General features: G+C 53.3%; 1 protein-coding gene across 1 annotated transcript in view; it reads right to left on the bottom strand.

Annotated features, from left to right (window-relative positions):
• Positions 1-753: 753 nt before the first annotated feature.
• The window catches only part of LOC148133642 (uncharacterized), a 34,289-nt gene continuing 12,394 nt past the window's right edge, over positions 754-22,648 (bottom strand). Inside the window, exon 4 of the mRNA XM_087985769.1 lies at positions 754-1,828. Within this exon, the coding sequence (XP_087841895.1) occupies positions 888-1,828 (941 nt within the window). The 3' untranslated portion in view covers positions 754-887. The remainder of the gene's footprint in view (positions 1,829-22,648) is intronic.

Genomic DNA, 22,648 nt, shown 5'->3' with positions numbered 1-22,648 from the left:
CTCACTCAATCTCTCTCTCCCTCTCACTCAATCTCTCTCTCACTCAATCTCTCTCTCCCTCTCACTCAATCTCTCACTCACTCAATCTCTCTCTCCCTCTCACATCAATCTCTCTCTCCCTCTCACTCAATCTCTCTCTCTCTCTCTCTCACTCAATCTCTCCCCTCTCTCCCTCACTCACTCAATCTCTGTCTGTCTCTCTGTCTCCCTCCCCCCCCCTGTCTCCCTCCCCCCCCCATCCTCTGGGCGAGCTGCTGACTGGGACCAAGCGCCTGCCCTGCTCCCCCCACCCCCGGCCCCTTCCACCGCCACCCCCCCCCCCTCAGATTTCCCCGGAACCCCCTCCCCCTCCCAAGCACCGGTCTCCGCGGACAAATGAAACCAGGCCGCGTCTCGGTTCGGTTTTGAGTTTGACAGCAAGGGTTTTTTTTTGTTTATTCATCTGTTATAAGGACCGACCTCTCTCTCTCTCTCTCTGTCTCTCTGTCTCTGTCTCTCTCTCTCTGTCTGTCTCTCTCTGTCTCACAGTCTCTCCTCCCTTCACTCACTCCCCTGACCTCTCGGGGCGATGGAAGGTGGGGGTTCCCACGGGGAGCCCGGGAGGCACCGCCCGGGCCCGGGGCAGGGGGGAGGGTTGTTGTGGGCGGTGGGCGGCGCTGGCCCGGGCGGGCAGGTGGCCGGGAGGCCGGACCCCCTCAGGGCGCAGGTGGCGGGTGGAGCAGATGCGGATGGGGGTGGGGGTGGGCTCGGCGCCCCTGGCCAGGCCCTGACTGCCGCCGCCGCGCCAGGGCTGGGGGGTGGGGGGGGGGCGCGCCGGGCTGGTGTCCATGTGCCGCAGGGCGGCGGCCGGGCACTCGCGGTAGACGGGCAGGCGCCAGGGGGAGGTGTCATGGCCGCCGCGGGGGTGGTGCTGCTGCTGCTGGTGGTGGTGGGGGGGGGGGGCCGGCGCCGGTTCCCGCCCGCAGCAGCAGGGGCGCGGGCAGACCGGGCCCCGGGGGTAGGCGAAGCGCGGCGGGTGGGCGGGCGCCGGCGAGACGCTGGCGCAGGAGGAGGAGGAGAGGGACCGGCCGGCGCCGCCCTCGGCAACGCCCTCGGCAACGCCCTCGGCAACGCCGGGACCCGCCCTGGAGGAGGAGGCGGCGAAGGAGGTGGAGCGGGCGCCGGCCGGGGAGGGGGACGAAGGGGAGGAGGCGGCCGAGGAGGAGGGCGGGGGGGAGGAGGAGGGGGGAAGGGGGGCCGGCCGGCCGGCCGCGCCCCCCACCGCCGGCGCACAGCCGGCCGCGGCGGCGCAGGAGCTGGAGAAGGAGGGGCTGGGCGAGGCCCGCGCCCGTCCCCGGGGGGCGGGGGGAGGGGGGGGGGGGGCAGGGGCCCCGCGCAGCAAGATGGCCGTCCCGGTGGGAACGGGGGCCGGGGGCGGAGGCCGAGCTGGGGCTCTCCTCCTCCTCCTCCTCCTCGTCCTCCTCCTCCTCCTCCTCCTCCTCCATCGCCTCCTCGTCATCGTCGCCGAGGCTCACCGCCTCCTGCAGGGGGCGCCGCTGGGGGCTGCAGGAGCGGGACTGCGAGCGGGAGCGGGTGCGGGAGCGGCGGTCCTCCCCGTACTCCTCCTCCTCCACCATCACCATCGCGTCCTGCTCCCCCCCCCCCTCCTCCTCCTCCTCCTCCTCCTTCAACTTCCTCCGGTCCAGCCGCGGGCCCTGGCGACAGCCGGTCCCCTTGGCGGGGCGCCCCGGATCCTCCTGGGGCCGGGCGCGGCTCAGCGGCGACAGCAGAAGCGAGGCGGCCGACCGCAGGCAGCCGGGGAGGTCGAAGTGCAGGCCTTTCCCCTCGCCTTCGAGGGAGGGAGGGAGGGAGGGAGGGAGGGAGAGAGAGAGGCCGGTTAGAGGCTTCCCAACAGTTACAGGGGGCTTTTGTCAGCTACGGTACAGTTACACGGGGGCTTTTGTGAGCTACGGTACAGTTACAGGGGGCTTTTGTCAGCGACGGTACAGTTACACGGGGCTTTTGTCAGCTACGGTACAGTTACATGGGGCTTTTGTGGGCTACGGTACAGTTACACGGGGCTTTTGTCAGCTACGGTACAGTTACAGGGGGCTTTTGTCAGCTACGGTACAGTTACAGGGGGCTTTTGTGGGCTACGGTACAGTTACACGGGGCTTTTGTCAGCTACGGTACAGTTACAGGGGGCTTTTGTGAGCTACGGTACAGTTACAGGGGGCTTTTGTGGGCTACGGTACAGTTACACGGGGCTTTTGTCAGCTACGGTACAGTTACAGGGGGCTTTTGTGAGCTACGGTACAGTTACACGGGGCTTTTGTCAGCTACGGTACAGTTACAGGGGGCTTTTGTGAGCTACGGTACAGTTACAGGGGGCTTTTGTGGGCTACGGTACAGTTACAGGGGGCTTTTGTCAGCTACGGTACAGTTACACGGGGGCTTTTGTGGGCTACGGTACAGTTACAGGGGGCTTTTGTGAGCTACGGTACAGTTACAGGGGGCTTTTGTGAGCTACAGTACAGTTACAGGGGGCTTTTGTGGGCTACGGTACAGTTACACGGGGGCTTTTGTCAGCTACGGTACAGTTACAGGGGGCTTTTGTCAGCTACGGTACAGTTACAGGGGGCTTTTGTCAGCTACGGTACAGTTACACGGGGCTTTTGTGGGCTACGGTACAGTTACAGGGGGCTTTTGTGAGCTACGGTACAGTTACAGGGGGCTTTTGTGAGCTACGGTACAGTTACAGGGGGCTTTTGTGAGCTACGGTACAGTTACACGGGAGCTTTTGTCAGCTACGGTACAGTTACAGGGGGCTTTTGTGGGCTACGGTACAGTTACACGGGGCTTTTGTGAGCTACAGTACAGTTACACGGGGGCTTTTGTCAGCTACGGTACAGTTACAGGGGGCTTTTGTCAGCTACGGTACAGTTACAGGGGGCTTTTGTCAGCTACGGTACAGTTACAGGGGGCTTTTGTCAGCTACGGTACAGTTACACAGGGGCTTTTGTGAGCTACGTTACAGTTACAGGGGGCTTTTGTCAGCTACGGTACAGTTACAGGGGGCTTTTGTCAGCTACGGTACAGTTACAGGGGGCTTTTGTCAGCTACGGTACAGTTACACGGGGGCTTTTGTGGGCTACGGTACAGTTACAGGGGGCTTTTGTGAGCTACGGTACAGTTACAGGGGGCTTTTGTGAGCTACAGTACAGTTACAGGGGGCTTTTGTGGGCTACGGTACAGTTACACGGGGGCTTTTGTCAGCTACGGTACAGTTACAGGGGGCTTTTGTCAGCTACGGTACAGTTACAGGGGGCTTTTGTCAGCTACGGTACAGTTACACGGGGCTTTTGTGGGCTACGGTACAGTTACAGGGGGCTTTTGTGAGCTACGGTACAGTTACAGGGGGCTTTTGTGAGCTACGGTACAGTTACAGGGGGCTTTTGTGAGCTACGGTACAGTTACACGGGAGCTTTTGTCAGCTACGGTACAGTTACAGGGGGCTTTTGTGGGCTACGGTACAGTTACACGGGGCTTTTGTGAGCTACAGTACAGTTACACGGGGGCTTTTGTCAGCTACGGTACAGTTACAGGGGGCTTTTGTCAGCTACGGTACAGTTACAGGGGGCTTTTGTCAGCTACGGTACAGTTACACAGGGGCTTTTGTGAGCTACGTTACAGTTACAGGGGGCTTTTGTGAGCTACGGTACAGTTACAGGGGGCTTTTGTGGGCTACGGTACAGTTACAGGGGGCTTTTGTGAGCTACGGTACAGTTACAGGGGGCTTTTGTGGGCTACGGTACAGTTACACGGGGCTTTTGTGGGCTACGGTACAGTTACAGGGGGCTTTTGTGAGCTACGGTACAGTTACAGGGGGCTTTTGTGGGCTACGGTACAGTTACAGGGGGCTTTTGTGAGCTACGGTACAGTTACACGGGGCTTTTGTGGGCTACGGTACAGTTACAGGGGGCTTTTGTGAGCTACGGTACAGTTACACGGGGCTTTTGTGGGCTACGGTACAGTTACAGGGGGCTTTTGTCAGCTACGGTACAGTTACACGGGGCTTTTGTGGGCTACGGTACAGTTACAGGGGGCTTTTGTGAGCTACGGTACAGTTACAGGGGGCTTTTGTGAGCTACGGTACAGTTACAGGGGGCTTTTGTGAGCTACGGTACAGTTACACGGGAGCTTTTGTCAGCTACGGTACAGTTACAGGGGGCTTTTGTGGGCTACGGTACAGTTACACGGGGCTTTTGTGAGCTACAGTACAGTTACACGGGGGCTTTTGTCAGCTACGGTACAGTTACAGGGGGCTTTTGTCAGCTACGGTACAGTTACAGGGGGCTTTTGTCAGCTACGGTACAGTTACAGGGGGCTTTTGTCAGTTACGGTACAGTTACACAGGGGCTTTTGTGAGCTACGTTACAGTTACAGGGGGCTTTTGTCAGCTACGGTACAGTTACAGGGGGCTTTTGTCAGCTACGGTACAGTTACAGGGGGCTTTTGTCAGCTACGGTACAGTTACAGGGGGCTTTTGTGAGCTACGGTACAGTTACAGGGGGCTGTTGTCAGCTACGGTACAGTTACAGGGGGCTGTTGTCAGCTAAGGTACAGTTACAGGGGGCTTTTGTGGGCTACGGTACAGTTACACGGGGCTTTTGTGAGCTACGGTACAGTTACAGGGGGCTTTTGTCAGCTACGGTACAGTTACAGGGGATTTTGTCAGCTACGGTACAGTTACACGGGGCTTTTGTGGGCTACGGTACAGTTACAGGGGGCTTTTGTGAGCTACGGTACAGTTACAGGGGGCTTTTGTGAGCTACGGTACAGTTACAGGGGGCTTTTGTGAGCTACGGTACAGTTACACGGGGCTTTTGTGAGCTACAGTACAGTTACACGGGGGCTTTTGTCAGCTACGGTACAGTTACAGGGGGCTTTTGTGGGCTACGGTACAGTTACACGGGGCTTTTGTGGGCTACGGTACAGTTACACGGGGGCTTTTGTCAGCTACGGTACAGTTACAGGGGGCTTTTGTGGGCTACGGTACAGTTACACGGGGCTTTTGTGAGCTACAGTACAGTTACACGGGGGCTTTTGTCAGCTACGGTACAGTTACAGGGGACTTTTGTGAGCTACGGTACAGTTACAGGGGGCTTTTGTGAGCTACGGTACAGTTACAGGGGGCTTTTGTCAGCTACGGTACAGTTACACAGGGGCTTTTGTGAGCTACGTTACAGTTACAGGGGGCTTTTGTCAGCTACGGTACAGTTACAGGGGGCTTTTGTCAGCTACGGTACAGTTACAGGGGGCTTTTGTCAGCTACGGTACAGTTACAGGGGGCTTTTGTGAGCTACGGTACAGTTACAGGGGGCTTTTGTGAGCTACGGTACAGTCACACGGGGCTTTTGTCAGCTACGGTACAGTTACAAGGGGGCTTTTGTCAGCGACGGTACAGTTACAGGGGGCTTTTGTCAGCTACGGTACAGTTACAGGGGGCTTTTGTGAGCTACGGTACAGTTACAGGGGGCTTTTGTGAGCTACGGTACAGTTACACGGGGCTTTTGTCAGCTACGGTACAGTCACACGGGGCTTTTGTCAGCTACGGTACAGTTACAGGGGGCTTTTGTCAGCGACGGTACAGTTACAGGGGGCTTTTGTGAGCTACGGTACAGTTACAGGGGGCTTTTGTCAGCGACGGTACAGTTACAGGGGGCTTTTGTGAGCTACGGTACAGTTACAGGGGGCTTTTGTGAGCTACGGTACAGTTACAGGGGGCTTTTGTCAGCGACGGTACAGTTACAGGGGGCTTTTGTGAGCTACGGTACAGTTACAGGGGACTTTTGTCAGCTACGGTACAGTCACACGGGGCTTTTGTCAGCTACGGTACAGTTACAGGGGGCTTTTGTCAGCGACGGTACAGTTACAGGGGGCTTTTGTGAGCTACGGTACAGTTACAGGGGGCTTTTGTCAGCTACAGTACAGTTACAGGGGGCTTTTGTGGGCTACGGTACAGTTACACGGGGCTTTTGTCAGCTACGGTACAGTCACACGGGGCTTTTGTCAGCTACGGTACAGTTACAGGGGGCTTTTGTCAGCGACGGTACAGTTACAGGGGGCTTTTGTGAGCTACGGTACAGTTACAGGGGGCTTTTGTCAGCTACGGTACAGTCACACGGGGCTTTTGTCAGCTACGGTACAGTTACAGGGGGCTTTTGTCAGCTACGGTACAGTTACAGGGGGCTTTTGTGGGCTACGGTACAGTTACAGGGGGCTTTTGTGAGCTACGGTACAGTTACAGGGGGCTTTTGTGAGCTACGGTACAGTTACAAGGGGGCTTTTGTCAGCTACAGTACAGTTACAGGGGGCTTTTGTGGGCTACGGTACAGTTACACGGGGCTTTTGTCAGCTACGGTACAGTCACACGGGGCTTTTGTCAGCTACGGTACAGTTACAGGGGGCTTTTGTCAGCGACGGTACAGTTACAGGGGGCTTTTGTGAGCTACGGTACAGTTACAGGGGGCTTTTGTCAGCTACGGTACAGTCACACGGGGCTTTTGTCAGCTACGGTACAGTTACAGGGGGCTTTTGTCAGCGACGGTACAGTTACAGGGGGCTTTTGTGGGCTACGGTACAGTTACAGGGGGCTTTTGTCAGCTACGGTACAGTCACACGGGGCTTTTGTCAGCTACGGTACAGTTACAGGGGGCTTTTGTCAGCGACGGTACAGTTACACGGGGCTTTTGTGAGCTACGGTACAGTTACAGGGGGCTTTTGTCAGCTACGGTACAGTTACAGGGGACTTTTGTCAGCTACGGTACAGTTACACGGGGCTTTTGTCAGCTACGGTACAGTTACAGGGGGCTTTTGTGAGCTACGGTACAGTTACACGGGGCTTTTGTGAGCTACGGTACAGTTACAGGGGGCTTTTGTGGGCTACGGTACAGTTACAGGGGGATTTTGTGAGCTACGGTACAGTTACAGGGGGCTTTTGTGGGCTACGGTACAGTTACAGGGGGATTTTGTGAGCTACGGTACAGTTACACGGGGCTTTTGTCAGCTACGGTACAGTTACAGGGGGCTTTTGTGAGCTACGGTACAGTTACACGGGGCTTTTGTCAGCTACGGTACAGTTACAGGGGGCTTTTGTGAGCTACGGTACAGTTACACGGGGCTTTTGTCAGCTACGGTACAGTTACACGGGGCTTTTGTGAGCTACGGTACAGTTACAGGGGGCTTTTGTCACCTACGGTACAGTTACAGGGGGCTTTTGTAACCTACGGTACAGTTACAGGGGGCTTTTGTGGGCTACGGTACAGTTACAGGGGGCTTTTGTGGGCTACGTTACAGTTACACGGGGCTTTTGTGAGCTACGGTACAGTTACACGGGGCTTTTGTGGGCTACGGTACAGTTACACGGGGCTTTTGTGAGCTACGGTACAGTTACACGGGGCTTTTGTGAGCTACGGTACAGTTACACGGGGCTTTTGTGAGCTACGGTACAGTTACACGGGGCTTTTGTGAGCTACGGTACAGTTACACGGGGCTTTTGTGAGCTACGGTACAGTTACACGGGGCTTTTGTCAGCTACGGTACAGTTACACGGGGCTTTTGTCACCTACGGTACAGTTACAGGGGGCTTTTGTGGGCTACGGTACAGTTACAGGGGACTTTTGTCAACTACGGTACAGTTACACGGGGCTTTTGTCAGCTACGGTACAGTTACAGGGGGCTTTTGTCAGCTACGGTACAGTTACAGGGGGCTTTTGTCAGCTACGGTACAGTTACACGGGGCTTTTGTCAGCTACGGTACAGTTACAGGGGGCTTTTGTGAGCTACGGTACAGTTACACGGGGCTTTTGTCAGCTACGGTACAGTTACAGGGGGCTTTTGTCAGCTACGGTACAGTTACACGGGGCTTTTGTCAGCTACGGTACAGTTACAGGGGGCTTTTGTCACCTACGGTACAGTTACACGGGGCTTTTGTCAGCTACGGTACAGTTACAGGGGGCTTTTGTGAGCTACGGTACAGTTACAGGGGGCTTTTGTGAGTTACGGTACAGTTACAGGGGGCTTTTGTCAGCTACGGTACAGTTACAGGGGGCTTTTGTCAGCTACGGTACAGTTACAGGGGGCTTTTGTCACCTACGGTACAGTTACAGGGGCTTTTGTCAGCTACGGTACAGTTACACGGGGCTTTTGTCAGCTACGGTACAGTCACACGGGGCTTTTGTCAGCTACGGTACAGTTACAGGGGGCTTTTGTCAGCGACGGTACAGTTACAGGGGGCTTTTGTGAGCTACGGTACAGTTACAGGGGGCTTTTGTCAGCTACGGTACAGTTACACGGGGCTTTTGTCAGCTACGGTACAGTTACAGGGGGCTTTTGTCAGCTACGGTACAGTTACAGGGGGCTTTTGTGGGCTACGGTACAGTTACAGGGGGCTTTTGTGAGCTACGGTACAGTTACAGGGGGCTTTTGTGAGCTACGGTACAGTTACAAGGGGGCTTTTGTCAGCTACAGTACAGTTACAGGGGGCTTTTGTCAGCTACGGTACAGTCACACGGGGCTTTTGTCAGCAACGGTACAGTTACAGGGGGCTTTTGTCAGCTACGGTACAGTTACAGGGGGCTTTTGTCAGCTACGGTACAGTCACACGGGGCTTTTGTGAGCTACGGTACAGTTACAGGGGGCTTTTGTGAGCTACGGTACAGTTACAAGGGGGCTTTTGTCAGCTACGGTACAGTTACACGGGGCTTTTGTCAGCTACGGTACAGTCACACGGGGCTTTTGTCAGCTACGGTACAGTTACAGGGGGCTTTTGTCAGCGACGGTACAGTTACAGGGGGCTTTTGTGAGCTACGGTACAGTTACAGGGGGCTTTTGTCAGCTACGGTACAGTCACACGGGGCTTTTGTCAGCTACGGTACAGTTACAGGGGGCTTTTGTCAGCGACGGTACAGTTACAGGGGGCTTTTGTGGGCTACGGTACAGTTACAGGGGGCTTTTGTCAGCTACGGTACAGTCACACGGGGCTTTTGTCAGCTACGGTACAGTTACAGGGGGCTTTTGTCAGCGACGGTACAGTTACAGGGGGCTTTTGTGGGCTACGGTACAGTTACACGGGGCTTTTGTCAGCTACGGTACAGTTACAGGGGGCTTTTGTGAGCTACGGTACAGTTACACGGGGCTTTTGTGAGCTACGGTACAGTTACAGGGGGCTTTTGTCAGCTACGGTACAGTTACAGGGGACTTTTGTCAGCTACGGTACAGTTACACGGGGCTTTTGTCAGCTACGGTACAGTTACAGGGGGCTTTTGTGAGCTACGGTACAGTTACACGGGGCTTTTGTGAGCTACGGTACAGTTACAGGGGGCTTTTGTGGGCTACGGTACAGTTACAGGGGGATTTTGTGAGCTACGGTACAGTTACACGGGGCTTTTGTGGGCTACGGTACAGTTACACGGGGCTTTTGTGAGCTACGGTACAGTTACAGGGGGCTTTTGTGAGCTACGGTACAGTTACACGGGGCTTTTGTGAGCTACGGTACAGTTACAGGGGGCTTTTGTGGGCTACGGTACAGTTACAGGGGGATTTTGTGAGCTACGGTACAGTTACAGGGGGATTTTGTGGGCTACGGTACAGTTACAGGGGGATTTTGTCAGCTACGGTACAGTTACACGGGGCTTTTGTCAGCTACGGTACAGTTACACGGGGCTTTTGTCAGCTACGGTACAGTTACAGGGGGCTTTTGTGAGCTACGGTACAGTTACACGGGGCTTTTGTCAGCTACGGTACAGTTACAGGGGGCTTTTGTGAGCTACGGTACAGTTACACGGGGCTTTTGTCAGCTACGGTACAGTTACACGGGGCTTTTGTGAGCTACGGTACAGTTACAGGGGGCTTTTGTCACCTAAGGTACAGTTACAGGGGGCTTTTGTCACCTACGGTACAGTTACAGGGGGCTTTTGTGGGCTACGGTACAGTTACAGGGGGCTTTTGTGGGCTACGTTACAGTTACACGGGGCTTTTGTGAGCTACGGTACAGTTACACGGGGCTTTTGTGGGCTACGGTACAGTTACACGGGGCTTTTGTGAGCTACGGTACAGTTACACGGGGCTTTTGTGAGCTACGGTACAGTTACACGGGGCTTTTGTGAGCTACGGTACAGTTACACGGGGCTTTTGTGAGCTACGGTACAGTTACACGGGGCTTTTGTCAGCTACGGTACAGTTACACGGGGCTTTTGTCACCTACGGTACAGTTACAGGGGGCTTTTGTGGGCTACGGTACAGTTACAGGGGACTTTTGTCAACTACGGTACAGTTACACGGGGCTTTTGTCAGCTACGGTACAGTTACAGGGGGCTTTTGTCAGCTACGGTACAGTTACAGGGGGCTTTTGTCAGCTACGGTACAGTTACACGGGGCTTTTGTCAGCTACGGTACAGTTACAGGGGGCTTTTGTGAGCTACGGTACAGTTACACGGGGCTTTTGTCAGCTACGGTACAGTTACAGGGGGCTTTTGTCAGCTACGGTACAGTTACACGGGGCTTTTGTCAGCTACGGTACAGTTACAGGGGACTTTTGTCAGCTACGGTACAGTTACAAGGGGCTTTTGTCAGCTACGGTACAGTTACACGGGGCTTTTGTCAGCTACGGTACAGTTACAGGGGGCTTTTGTCAGCTACGGTACAGTTACAGGGGGCTTTTGTCACCTACGGTACAGTTACACGGGGCTTTTGTCAGCTACGGTACAGTTACAGGGGGCTTTTGTCAGCTACGGTACAGTTACACGGGGGCTTTTGTCAGCTACGGTACAGTTACAGGGGGCTTTTGTCAGCTACTGTACAGTTACACGGGGCTTTTGTCACCTACGGTACAGTTACAGGGGGCTTTTGTCAGCTACGGTACAGTTACAGGGGGCTTTTGTCAGCTACGGTACAGTTACAGGGGGCTTTTGTCAGCTACGGTACAGTTACAGGGGGCTTTTGTCAGCTACGGCACAGGGACAGGGGGCTTTTGTGGGCTACGGTACAGTTACAGGGGGCTTTTGTGAGCTACGGTACAGTTACAGGGGGCTTTTGTGAGCTACGGTACAGTTACACGGGGCTTTTGTCAGCTACGGTACAGTTACAAGGGGCTTTTGTCAGCTACGGTACAGTTACAGGGGGCTTTTGTCAACTACGGTACAGTTACACGGGGCTTTTGTGAGCTACGGTACAGTTACAGGGGGCTTTTGTGGGCTACGGTACAGTTACAGGGGGATTTTGTGAGCTACGGTACAGTTACACGGGGCTTTTGTGGGCTACGGTACAGTTACAGGGGGATTTTGTGAGCTACGGTACAGTTACACGGGGCTTTTGTCAGCTACGGTACAGTTACAGGGGGCTTTTGTGAGCTACAGTACAGTTACACGGGGCTTTTGTCAGCTACGGTACAGTTACAGGGGGCTTTTGTGAGCTACGGTACAGTTACACGGGGCTTTTGTCAGCTACGGTACAGTTACACGGGGCTTTTGTGAGCTACGGTACAGTTACAGGGGGCTTTTGTCACCTACGGTACAGTTACAGGGGGCTTTTGTCACCTACGGTACAGTTACAGGGGGCTTTTGTGGGCTACGGTACAGTTACAGGGGGCTTTTGTGGGCTACGTTACAGTTACACGGGGCTTTTGTGAGCTACGGTACAGTTACACGGGGCTTTTGTGGGCTACGGTACAGTTACACGGGGCTTTTGTGAGCTACGGTACAGTTACACGGGGCTTTTGTGAGCTACGGTACAGTTACACGGGGCTTTTGTGAGCTACGGTACAGTTACACGGGGCTTTTGTGAGCTACGGTACAGTTACACGGGGCTTTTGTCAGCTACGGTACAGTTACACGGGGCTTTTGTCAGCTACGGTACAGTTACACGGGGCTTTTGTCACCTACGGTACAGTTACAGGGGGCTTTTGTGGGCTACGGTACAGTTACAGGGGACTTTTGTCAACTACGGTACAGTTACACGGGGCTTTTGTCAGCTACGGTACAGTTACAGGGGGCTTTTGTCAGCTACGGTACAGTTACAGGGGGCTTTTGTCAGCTACGGTACAGTTACACGGGGCTTTTGTCAGCTACGGTACAGTTACAGGGGGCTTTTGTGAGCTACGGTACAGTTACACGGGGCTTTTGTCAGCTACGGTACAGTTACAGGGGGCTTTTGTGGGCTACGGTACAGTTACAGGGGACTTTTGTCAACTACGGTACAGTTACAGGGGGCTTTTGTCAGCTACGGTACAGTTACACGGGGCTTTTGTCAGCTACGGTACAGTTACAGGGGGCTTTTGTGAGCTACGGTACAGTTACAGGGGGCTTTTGTCAGCTACGGTACAGTTACACGGGGGCTTTTGTCAGCTACGGTACAGTTACAGGGGGCTTTTGTCAGCTACGGTACAGTTACAGGGGGCTTTTGTCACCTACGGTACAGTTACAGGGGGCTTTTGTCAGCTACGGTACAGTTACAGGGGGCTTTTGTCAGCTACGGTACAGTTACACGGGGCTTTTGTCAGCTACGGCACAGGGACAGGGGGCTTTTGTGGGCTACGGTACAGTTACAGGGGGCTTTTGTGAGCTACGGTACAGTTACAGGGGGCTTTTGTGAGCTACGGTACAGTTACACGGGGCTTTTGTCAGCTACGGTACAGTTACAGGGGGCTTTTGTCAACTACGGTACAGTTACACGGGGCTTTTGTGAGCTACGGTACAGTTACAGGGGGCTTTTGTGGGCTACGGTACAGTTACAGGGGGCTTTTGTGAGCTACGGTACAGTTACAGGGGGCTTTTGTGAGCTACGATACAGTTACAGGGGGCTTTTGTGGGCTACGGTACAGTTACAGGGGGCTTTTGTCAGCTACGGTACAGTTACAGGGGACTTTTGTCAGCTACGGTACAGTTACAGGGGACTTTTGTCAACTACGGTACAGTTACAGGGGGCTTTTGTCAACTACGGTACAGTTACAGGGGGCTTTTGTGGGCTACGGTACAGTTACAGGGGGCTTTTGTCAGCTACGGTACAGTTACAGGGGGCTTTTGTGAGCTACGGTACAGTTACACGGGGCTTTTGTGAGCTACGGTACAGTTACAGGGGGCTTTTGTCAGCTACGGTACATTTACAGGGGGCTTTTGTGAGCTACGGTACAGTTACAGGGGGCTTTTGTCAACTACGGTACAGTTACACGGGGCTTTTGTCAGCTACGGTACAGTTACACGGGGCTTTTGTCAGCGACGGTACAGTTACACGGGGCTTTTGTCAGCTACGGTACAGTTACAGGGGGCTTTTGTCAGCTACGGTACATTTACAGGGGGCTTTTGTGAGCTACGGTACAGTTACAGGGGGCTTTTGTCAACTACGGTACAGTTACACGGGGCTTTTGTCAGCTACGGTACAGTTACACGGGGCTTTTGTCAGCTACGGTACAGTTACACGGGGCTTTTGTCAGCTACGGTACAGTTATAGGGGGCTTTTGTCAGCTACGGTACAGTTACAGGGGGCTTTTGTGAGCTACGGTACAGTTACACGAGGCTTTTGTGGGCAACGGTACAGTTACAGGGGGCTTTTGTGAGCTACGGTACAGTTACAGGGGGCTTTTGTCAGCTACGGTACAGTTACAGGGGACTTTTGTCAGCTACGGTACAGTTACACGGGGCTTTTGTCAGCTACGGTACAGTTACAGGGGGCTTTTGTCAGCTACGGTACAGTTACACGGGGGCTTTTGTGGGCTACGGTACAGTTACAGGGGGCTTTTGTGAGCTACGGTACAGTTATATGGGGCTTTTGTCAGCTACGGTACAGTTACACGGGGCTTTTGTGAGCTACGGTACAGTTACAAGGGGCTTTTGTGAGCTACGGTACAGTTACACGGGGCTTTTGTCAGCTACGGTACAGTTACAGGGGGCTTTTGTCAGCTACGGTACAGTTACACGGGGCTTTTGTGAGCTACGGTACAGTTACACGGGGCTTTTGTCAGCTACGGTACAGTTACACGGGGGCTTTTGTGGGCTACGGTACAGTTACAGGGGGCTTTTGTGAGCTACGGTACAGTTACAGGGGGCTTTTGTCAGCTACGGTACAGTTACAGGGGGCTTTTGTGGTCTACAGTACAGTTACAGGGGGCTTTTGTGAGCTACGGTACAGTTACAGGGGGCGTTTGTCAGCTACGGTACAGTTACAGGGGGCTTTTGTGAGCTACAGTACAGTTACAGGGGGCTTTTGTCAGCTACGGTACAGTTACACGGGGCTTTTGTGGGCTACGGTACAGTTACAGGGGGCTTTTGCCAGCTACGGTACAGTTACATGGGGGCTTTTGTGAGCTACGGTACAGTTACAGGGGGCTTTTGTCAGCTACGGGACAGTTACAGGGGCTTTTGTCAGCTATGATACAGTTACAGGGGGCTTTTGTGAGCTACGGTACAGTTACAGGGGGCTTTTGTGAGCTACGGGACAGTTACACGGGGCTTTTGTCAGCTACGGTACAGTTACAGGGGGCTTTTGTGAGCTACGGTACAGTTACAGGGGGCTGTTGTGGGCTACGGGACAGTTACACGGGGCTTTTGTCAGCTACGGTACAGTTACAGGGGGCTTTTGTGGGCTACGGTACAGTTACACGGGGCTTTTGTCAGCTACGGTACAGTTACACGGGGGCTTTTGTCAGCTACGGTACAGTTACACGGGGCTTTTGTGAGCTACGGTACAGTTACAGGGGGCTTTTGTGGGCAACGGTACAGTTACAGGGGGCTTTTGTCAGCTACGGTAGTTACAGGGGGCTTTTGTGAGCTACGGTACAGTTACAGGGGGCTTTTGTGAGCTACGGTACAGTTACAGGGGGCTTTTGTCAGCTACGGTACGGTTACACGGGGACTTTTGTGAGCTACGGTACAGTTACAGGGGGCTTTTGTCAGCTACGGTACGGTTACACGGGGACTTTTGTCAGCGACGGTACAGTTACAGGGGGCTTTTGTGATCTACGGTACAGTTACACGGGGCTTTTGTGGGCAACGGTACAGTTACACGGGGGCTTTTGTCAGCTACGGTACAGTTACACGGGGCTTTTGTCAGCTACGGTACAGTTACAGGGGGCTTTTGTGAGCTACGGTACAGTTACACGGGGCTTTTGTCAGCTACGGTACAGTTACAGGGGGCTTTTGTGAGCTACGGTACAGTTACAGGGGGCTTTTGTCAGCTACGGTACGGTTACACGGGGACTTTTGTGAGCTACGGTACAGTTACACGGGGCTTTTGTGGGCTACGGTACAGTTACACGGGGCTTTTGTCAGCTACGGTACAGTGACAGGGGGCTTTTGTGAGCTACGGTACAGTTACACGGGGCTTTTTTCAGCTACGGTACAGTTACAGGGGGCTTTTGTGAGCTACGGTACAGTTACTGGGGGCTTTTGTGGGCTACGGTACAGTTACAGGGGGCTTTTGTCAGCTACGGTACAGTTACACGGGGTTTTGTCAGCTACGGTACAGTTACACGGGGCTTTTGTCAGCTACGGTACAGTTACAGGGGACTTTGAGCTACGGTACAGTTACAGGGGACTTTTGTCAGCTACGGTACAGTTACACGGGGCTTTTGGCAGCGACGGTACAGTTACAGGGGGCTTTTGTGAGCTACGGTACAGTTACAGGGGGCTTTTGTCAGCTACGGTACAGTTACAGGGGGCTTTTGTCAGCTACGGTACAGTTACAGGGGGCTTTTGTGAGCTACGGTACAGTTACAGGGGGCTTTTGTGAGCTACGGTACAGTTACAGGGGGCTTTTGTCAGCTACGGTACAGTTACAGGGGGCTTTTGTGGGCTACGGTACAGTTACAGGGGGCTTTTGTGAGCTACGGTACAGTTACAGGGGACTTTTGGCAGCGACGGTACAGTTACACGGGGGCTTTTGTGAGCTACGGTACAGTTACACGGGGCTTTTGTCAGCTACGGTACAGTTACACGGGGCTTTTGGCAGCGACGGTACAGTTACAGGGGGCTTTTGTCAGCTACGGTACAGATACAGGGGGCTTTTGTCAGCTACGGTACAGTTACACGGGGCTTTTGTGGGCTCCGTTACAGTTACACGGGGCTTTTGTCAGCTACGGTACAGTTACAGGGGGCTTTTGTCAGCTACGGTACAGTTACAGGGGGCTTTTGTCAGCTACGGTACAGTTACACGGGGCTTTTGTCAGCGACGGTACAGTTACTGGGGGCTTTTGTCAGCTACGGTACAGTTACAGGGGGCTTTTGTCAGCTACGGTACAGTTACACGGGACTTTTGTCAGCTACGGTACAGTTACACGGGGCTTTTGTCAGCTACGGTACAGTTACAGGGGGCTTTTGTCAGCTACGGTACAGTTACAGGGGGCTTTTGTGAGCTACGGTACAGTTACAGGGGGCTTTTGTCAGCTACGGTACAGTTACAGGGGGCTTTTGTCAGCTACGGTACAGTTACAGGGGACTTTTGTCTGCTACGGTACAGTTACAGGGGGCTTTTGTCAGCTACGGTACAGTTACAGGGGGCTTTTGTGAGCTACGGTACAGTTACAGGGGACTTTTGTCTGCTACGGTACAGTTACAGGGGGCTTTTGTCAGCTACGGTACAGTTACAGGGGGCTTTTGTCAGCTACGGTACAGTTACAGGGGGCTTTTGTCAGCTACGGTACAGTTACAGGGGGCTTTTGTCAGCTACGGTACAGTTACACAGGGCTTTTGTCAGCTACGGTACAGTTACAGGGGGATTTTGTGGGCAACGATATAGTTACAGGGGGCTTTTGTCAGCTACGATACAGTTACATGGGGCTTTTGTGGGCTACGGTACAGTTACAGGGGGCTTTTGTGGCCTACGATACATTTACAGGGGGCTTTTGTGAGCTAAGGTACACTTACAGGGGGCTTTTGTGGGCTCCGGTACAGTTACAGGGGGCTTTTGTGGGCTACGATACATTTACAGGGGGCTTTTGTCAGCTACGGTACAGTTACAGGGGGCTTTTGACAGCTACGTTACAGTTACAGGGGGCTTTTGTCAGCTACGGTACAGTTACACGGGGCTTTTGTGAGCTACGGTACAGTTACACGGGACTTTTGTCAGCTACGGTACAGTTACAGGGGGCTTTTGTCAGCTACGGTACAGTTACAGGGGGCTTTTGTCAGCTACGTTACAGTTACAGGGGGATTTTGTCAGCTACGGTAGAGTTACAGGGGGCTTTTGTGATCTACGGTACAGTTACAGGGGGCTTTTGTCAGCTACGGTACAGTTACAGGGGGCTTTTGTCAGCTACGATACAGTTACAGGGGGCTTTTGTCAGCTACGGTACAGTTACACGGGGCTTTTGTCAGCTACGGTACAGTTACACGGGGCTTTTGTCAGCTACGGTACAGTTACACGGGGCTTTTGTGAGCTACGGTACAGTTACACGGGGCTTTTGTCAGCTACGGTACAGTTACACGGGGCTTTTGTGAGCTACGGTACAGTTACACGGGGCTTTTGTCAGCTACGGTACAGTTACAGGGGGCTTTTGTGAGCTACGGTACAGTTACACGGGGCTTTTGTGAGCTACGGTACAGTTACAGGGGCTTTTGTGAGCTACGGTACAGTTACACGGGGCTTTTGTGGGCTACGGTACAGTTACAGGGGGCTTTTGTCAGATACGGTACAGTTACACGGGGCTTTTGTGAGCTACGGGACAGTTACACGGGGCTTTTGTGAGCTACGGTACAGTTACATGGGGCTTTTGTCAGCTACGGTACAGTTACAGGGGCTTTTGTCAGCTACGGTACAGTTACAGGGGACTTTTGTCAGCTACGGTACAGTTACACGGGGCTTTTGTCAGCTACGGTACAGTTACACGGGGCTTTTGTGAGCTACGGTACAGTTACACGGGACTTTTGTCAGCTACGGTACAGTTACAGGGGGCTTTTGTCAGCTACGGTACAGTTACACGGGGCTTTTGTCAGCTACGGTACAGTTACAGGGGGCTTTTGTCAGCTACGGTACAGTTACACGGGGCTTTTGTGAGCTACGGTACAGTTACAGGGGGCTTTTGTCAGCTACGGTACAGTTACACGGGGCTTTTGTCAGCTACGGTACAGTTACACGGGGCTTTTGTGGGCTACGGTACAGTTACACGGGGCTTTTGTCAGCTACGGTACAGTTACATGGGGCTTTTGTGGGCTACGGTACAGTTACATGGGGCTTTTGTCAGCTACGGTACAGTTACAGGGGCTTTTGTGGGCTACGGTACAGTTACAGGGGGCTTTTGTGAGCTACGGTACAGTTACAGGGGGCTTTTGTCAGCTACGGTACAGTTACAGGGGGCTTTTGTGAGCTACGGTACAGTTACAGGGGGCTTTTGTCAGCTACGGTACAGTTACAGGGGGCTTTTGTCAGCTACGATACAGTTACATGGGGCTTTTGTGGGCTACGGTACAGTGACAGGGGGCTTTTGTCAGCTACGGTACAGTTACAGGGGGCTTTTGTCAGCTACGATACAGTTACATGGGGCTTTTGTGGGCTACGGTACAGTTACACGGGGCTTTTGTCAGCTACGGTACAGTTACACGGGGGATTTTGTCTGCTACGGTACAGTTACAGGGGGCTTTTGTCAGCTACGGTACAGTTACACGGGGCTTTTGTGAGCTACGGTACAGTTACAGGGGACTTTTGTCTGCTACGGTACAGTTACAGGGGGCTTTTGTGAGCTACGGTACAGTTACAGGGGACTTTTGTCTGCTACGGTACAGTTACAGGGGGCTTTTGTCAGCTACGGTACAGTTACAGGGGGCTTTTGTCAGCTACGGTACAGTTACAGGGGGCTTTTGTCAGCTACGGTACAGTTACAGGGGGATTTTGTGGGCAACGATATAGTTACAGGGGGCTTTTGTCAGCTACGATACAGTTACATGGGGCTTTTGTGGGCTACGGTACAGTTACAGGGGGCTTTTGTGGCCTACGATACATTTACAGGGGGCTTTTGTGAGCTAAGGTACACTTACAGGGGGCTTTTGTGGGCTCCGGTACAGTTACAGGGGGCTTTTGTGGGCTACGATACAGTTACAGGGGGCTTTTGTGGCCTACGATACATTTACAGGGGGCTTTTGTGAGCTACGGTACACTTACAGGGGGCTTTTGTGGGCAACGGTACAGTTACAGGGGGCTTTTGTCAGCTACGGTACAGTTACAGGGGGCTTTTGTGAGCTACGGTACAGTTACAGGGGGCTTTTGTCAGCTACGTTACAGTTACAGGGGGATTTTGTCAGCTACGGTAGAGTTACAGGGGGCTTTTGTGAGCTACGGTACACTTACAGAGGGCTTTTGTGGGCAACGGTACAGTTACAGGGGGCTTTTGTCAGCTACGGTACAGTTACAGGGGGCTTTTGTGAGCTACGGTACAGTTACAGGGGGCTTTTGTCAGCTACGGTACAGTTACAGGGGGCTTTTGTCAGCTACGATACAGTTACAGGGGGCTTTTGTCAGCTACGGTACAGTTACATGGGGCTTTTGTCAGCTACGGTACAGTTACACGGGGCTTTTGTCAGCTACGGTACAGTTACACGGGGCTTTTGTGAGCTATGGTACAGTTACACGGGGCTTTTGTCAGCTACGGTACAGTTACAGGGGGCTTTTGTGAGCTACGGTACAGTTACACGGGGCTTTTGTGAGCTACGGTACAGTTACAGGGGCTTTTGTGAGCTACGGTACAGTTACAGGGGGCTTTTGTCAGATACGGTACAGTTACACGGGGCTTTTGTGAGCTACGGTACAGTTACAGGGGCTTTTGTCAGCTACGGTACAGTTACAGGGGACTTTAGTCAGCTACGGTACAGTTACAGGGGCTTTTGTCAGCTACGGTACAGTTACACGGGACTTTTGTCAGCTACGGTACAGTTACAGGGGGCTTTTGTCAGCTACGGTACAGTTACACGGGGCTTTTGTGGGCTACGGTACAGTTACAGGGGGCTTTTGTCAGCTACGGTACAGTTACACGGGGCTTTTGTGAGCTACGGTACAGTTACAGGGGGCTTTTGTCAGCTACGGTACAGTTACACGGGGCTTTTGTCAGCTACGGTACAGTTACAGGGGCTTTTTTCAGCTACGGTACAGTTACACGGGGCTTTTGTGGGCTACGGTACAGTTACACGGGGCTTTTGTCAGCTACGGTACAGTTACATGGGGCTTTTGTGGGCTACGGTACAGTTACACGGGGCTTTTGTCAGCTACGGTACAGTTACATGGGGCTTTTGTGGGCTACGGTACAGTTACATGGGGCTTTTGTGAGCTACGGTACAGTTACAGGGGGCTTTTGTCAGCTACGGTACAGTTACAGGGGGCTTTTGTCAGCTACGATACAGTTACATGGGGCTTTTGTGGGCTACGGTACAGTTACAGGGGGCTTTTGTGAGCTACGGTACAGTTACAGGGGGCTTTTGTGGGCTACGGTACAGTTACAGGGGGCTTTTGTGAGCTACGATACAGTTACATGGGGCTTTTGTGGGCTACGGTACAGTTACACGGGGCTTTTGTCAGCTACGGTACAGTTACACGGGGGATTTTGTCTGCTACGGTACAGTTACAGGGGGCTTTTGTCAGCTACGGTACAGTTACACGGGGCTTTTGTGAGCTACGGTACAGTTACAGGGGACTTTTGTCTGCTACGGTACAGTTACAGGGGGCTTTTGGCAGCTACGGTACAGTTACAGGGGGCTTTTGTGGGCTACGGTACAGTTACAGGGGGCTTTTGTCAGCTACGGTACAGTTACAGGGGGCTTTTGTGAGCTACGGTACAGTTACAGGGGACTTTTGTCTGCTACGGTACAGTTACAGGGGGCTTTTGTCAGCTACGGTACAGTTACAGGGGGCTTTTGTCAGCTACGGTACAGTTACACAGGGCTTTTGTCAGCTACGGTACAGTTACAGGGGGATTTTGTGGGCAACGATATAGTTACAGGGGGCTTTTGTCAGCTACGATACAGTTACATGGGGCTTTTGTGGGCTACGGTACAGTTACAGGGGGCTTTTGTGGCCTACGATACATTTACAGGGGGCTTTTGTGAGCTAAGGTACACTTACAGGGGGCTTTTGTGGGCTCCGGTACAGTTACAGGGGGCTTTTGTGGGCTACGATACATTTACAGGGGGCTTTTGTCAGCTACGGTACAGTTACAGGGGGCTTTTGTGAGCTACGGTACAGTTACACGGGGCTTTTGTCTGCTACGGTACAGTTACACGGGGCTTTTGTGAGCTACGGTACAGTTACACGGGACTTTTGTCAGCTACGGTACAGTTACAGGGGGCTTTTGTCAGCTACGGTACAGTTACAGGGGGCTTTTGTGAGCTACGGTACAGTTACAGGGGGCTTTTGTGAGCTACGGTACAGTTACACGGGGCTTTTGTGAGCTACGGTACAGTTACAGGGGACTTTTGTCAGCTACGGTACAGTTACAGGGGGCTTTTGTCAGCTACGTTAGTTACAGGGGGCTTTTGTCAGCTACGGTACAGTTACAGGGGGCTTTTGTCAGCTACGTTACAGTTACAGGGGGATTTTGTCAGCTACGGTAGAGTTACAGGGGGCTTTTGTGATCTACGGTACAGTTACAGGGGGCTTTTGTCAGCTACGGTACAGTTACACGGGGCTTTTGTCAGCTACGGTACAGTTACACGGGGCTTTTGTCAGCTACGGTACAGTTACACGGGGCTTTTGTGAGCTACGGTACAGTTACACGGGGCTTTTGTCAGCTACGGTACAGTTACAGGGGGCTTTTGTGAGCTACGGTACAGTTACACGGGGCTTTTGTGAGCTACGGTACAGTTACAGGGGCTTTTGTGAGCTACGGTACAGTTACAGGGGGCTTTTGTCAGCTACGGTACAGTTACACGGGGCTTTTGTCAGCTACGGTACAGTTACAGGGGGCTTTTGTCAGCTACGGTACAGTTACACGGGGCTTTTGTCAGCTACGGTACAGTTACACGGGGCTTTTGTCAGCTACGGTACAGTTACAGGGGGCTTTTGTGAGCTACGGTACAGTTACACGGGGCTTTTGTGAGCTACGGTACAGTTACAGGGGCTTTTGTGAGCTACGGTACAGTTACAGGGGGCTTTTGTCAGCTACGGTACAGTTACACGGGGCTTTTGTCAGCTACGGTACAGTTACACGGGGCTTTTGTCAGCTACGGAACAGTTACAGGGGGCTTTTGTCAGCTACGGTACAGTTACAGGGGGCATTTGTGAGCTACGGTACAGTTACAGGGGCTTTTGTCAGCTACGGTACAGTTACAGGGGACTTTTGTCAGCTACGGTACAGTTACACGGGGCTTTTGTCAGCTACGGTACAGTTACACGGGGCTTTTGTGTGCTACGGTACAGTTACACGGGACTTTTGTCAGCTACGGTACAGTTACAGGGGGCTTTTGTCAGCTACGGTACAGTTACACGGGGCTTTTGTGGGCTACGGTACAGTTACAGGGGGCTTTTGTCAGCTACGGTACAGTTACACGGGGCTTTTGTGAGCTACGGTACAGTTACAGGGGGCTTTTGTCAGCTACGGTACAGTTACACGGGGCTTTTGTGAGCTACGGTACAGTTACAGGGGCTTTTGTCAGCTACGGTACAGTTACACGGGGCTTTTGTGAGCTACGGTACAGTT

Source organism: Chiloscyllium plagiosum, unplaced genomic scaffold, assembly GCF_037043375.1.
Source record: "Chiloscyllium plagiosum isolate Xiang-an unplaced genomic scaffold, Cpla_swu_hap1 HiC_scaffold_235, whole genome shotgun sequence".
In the NCBI taxonomy this organism is placed as follows: domain Eukaryota; kingdom Metazoa; phylum Chordata; class Chondrichthyes; order Orectolobiformes; family Hemiscylliidae; genus Chiloscyllium; species Chiloscyllium plagiosum.
The sequence above is the reverse complement of the archived record's forward strand: the minus strand, read 5'-3'. Positions and strand labels throughout refer to the sequence as shown.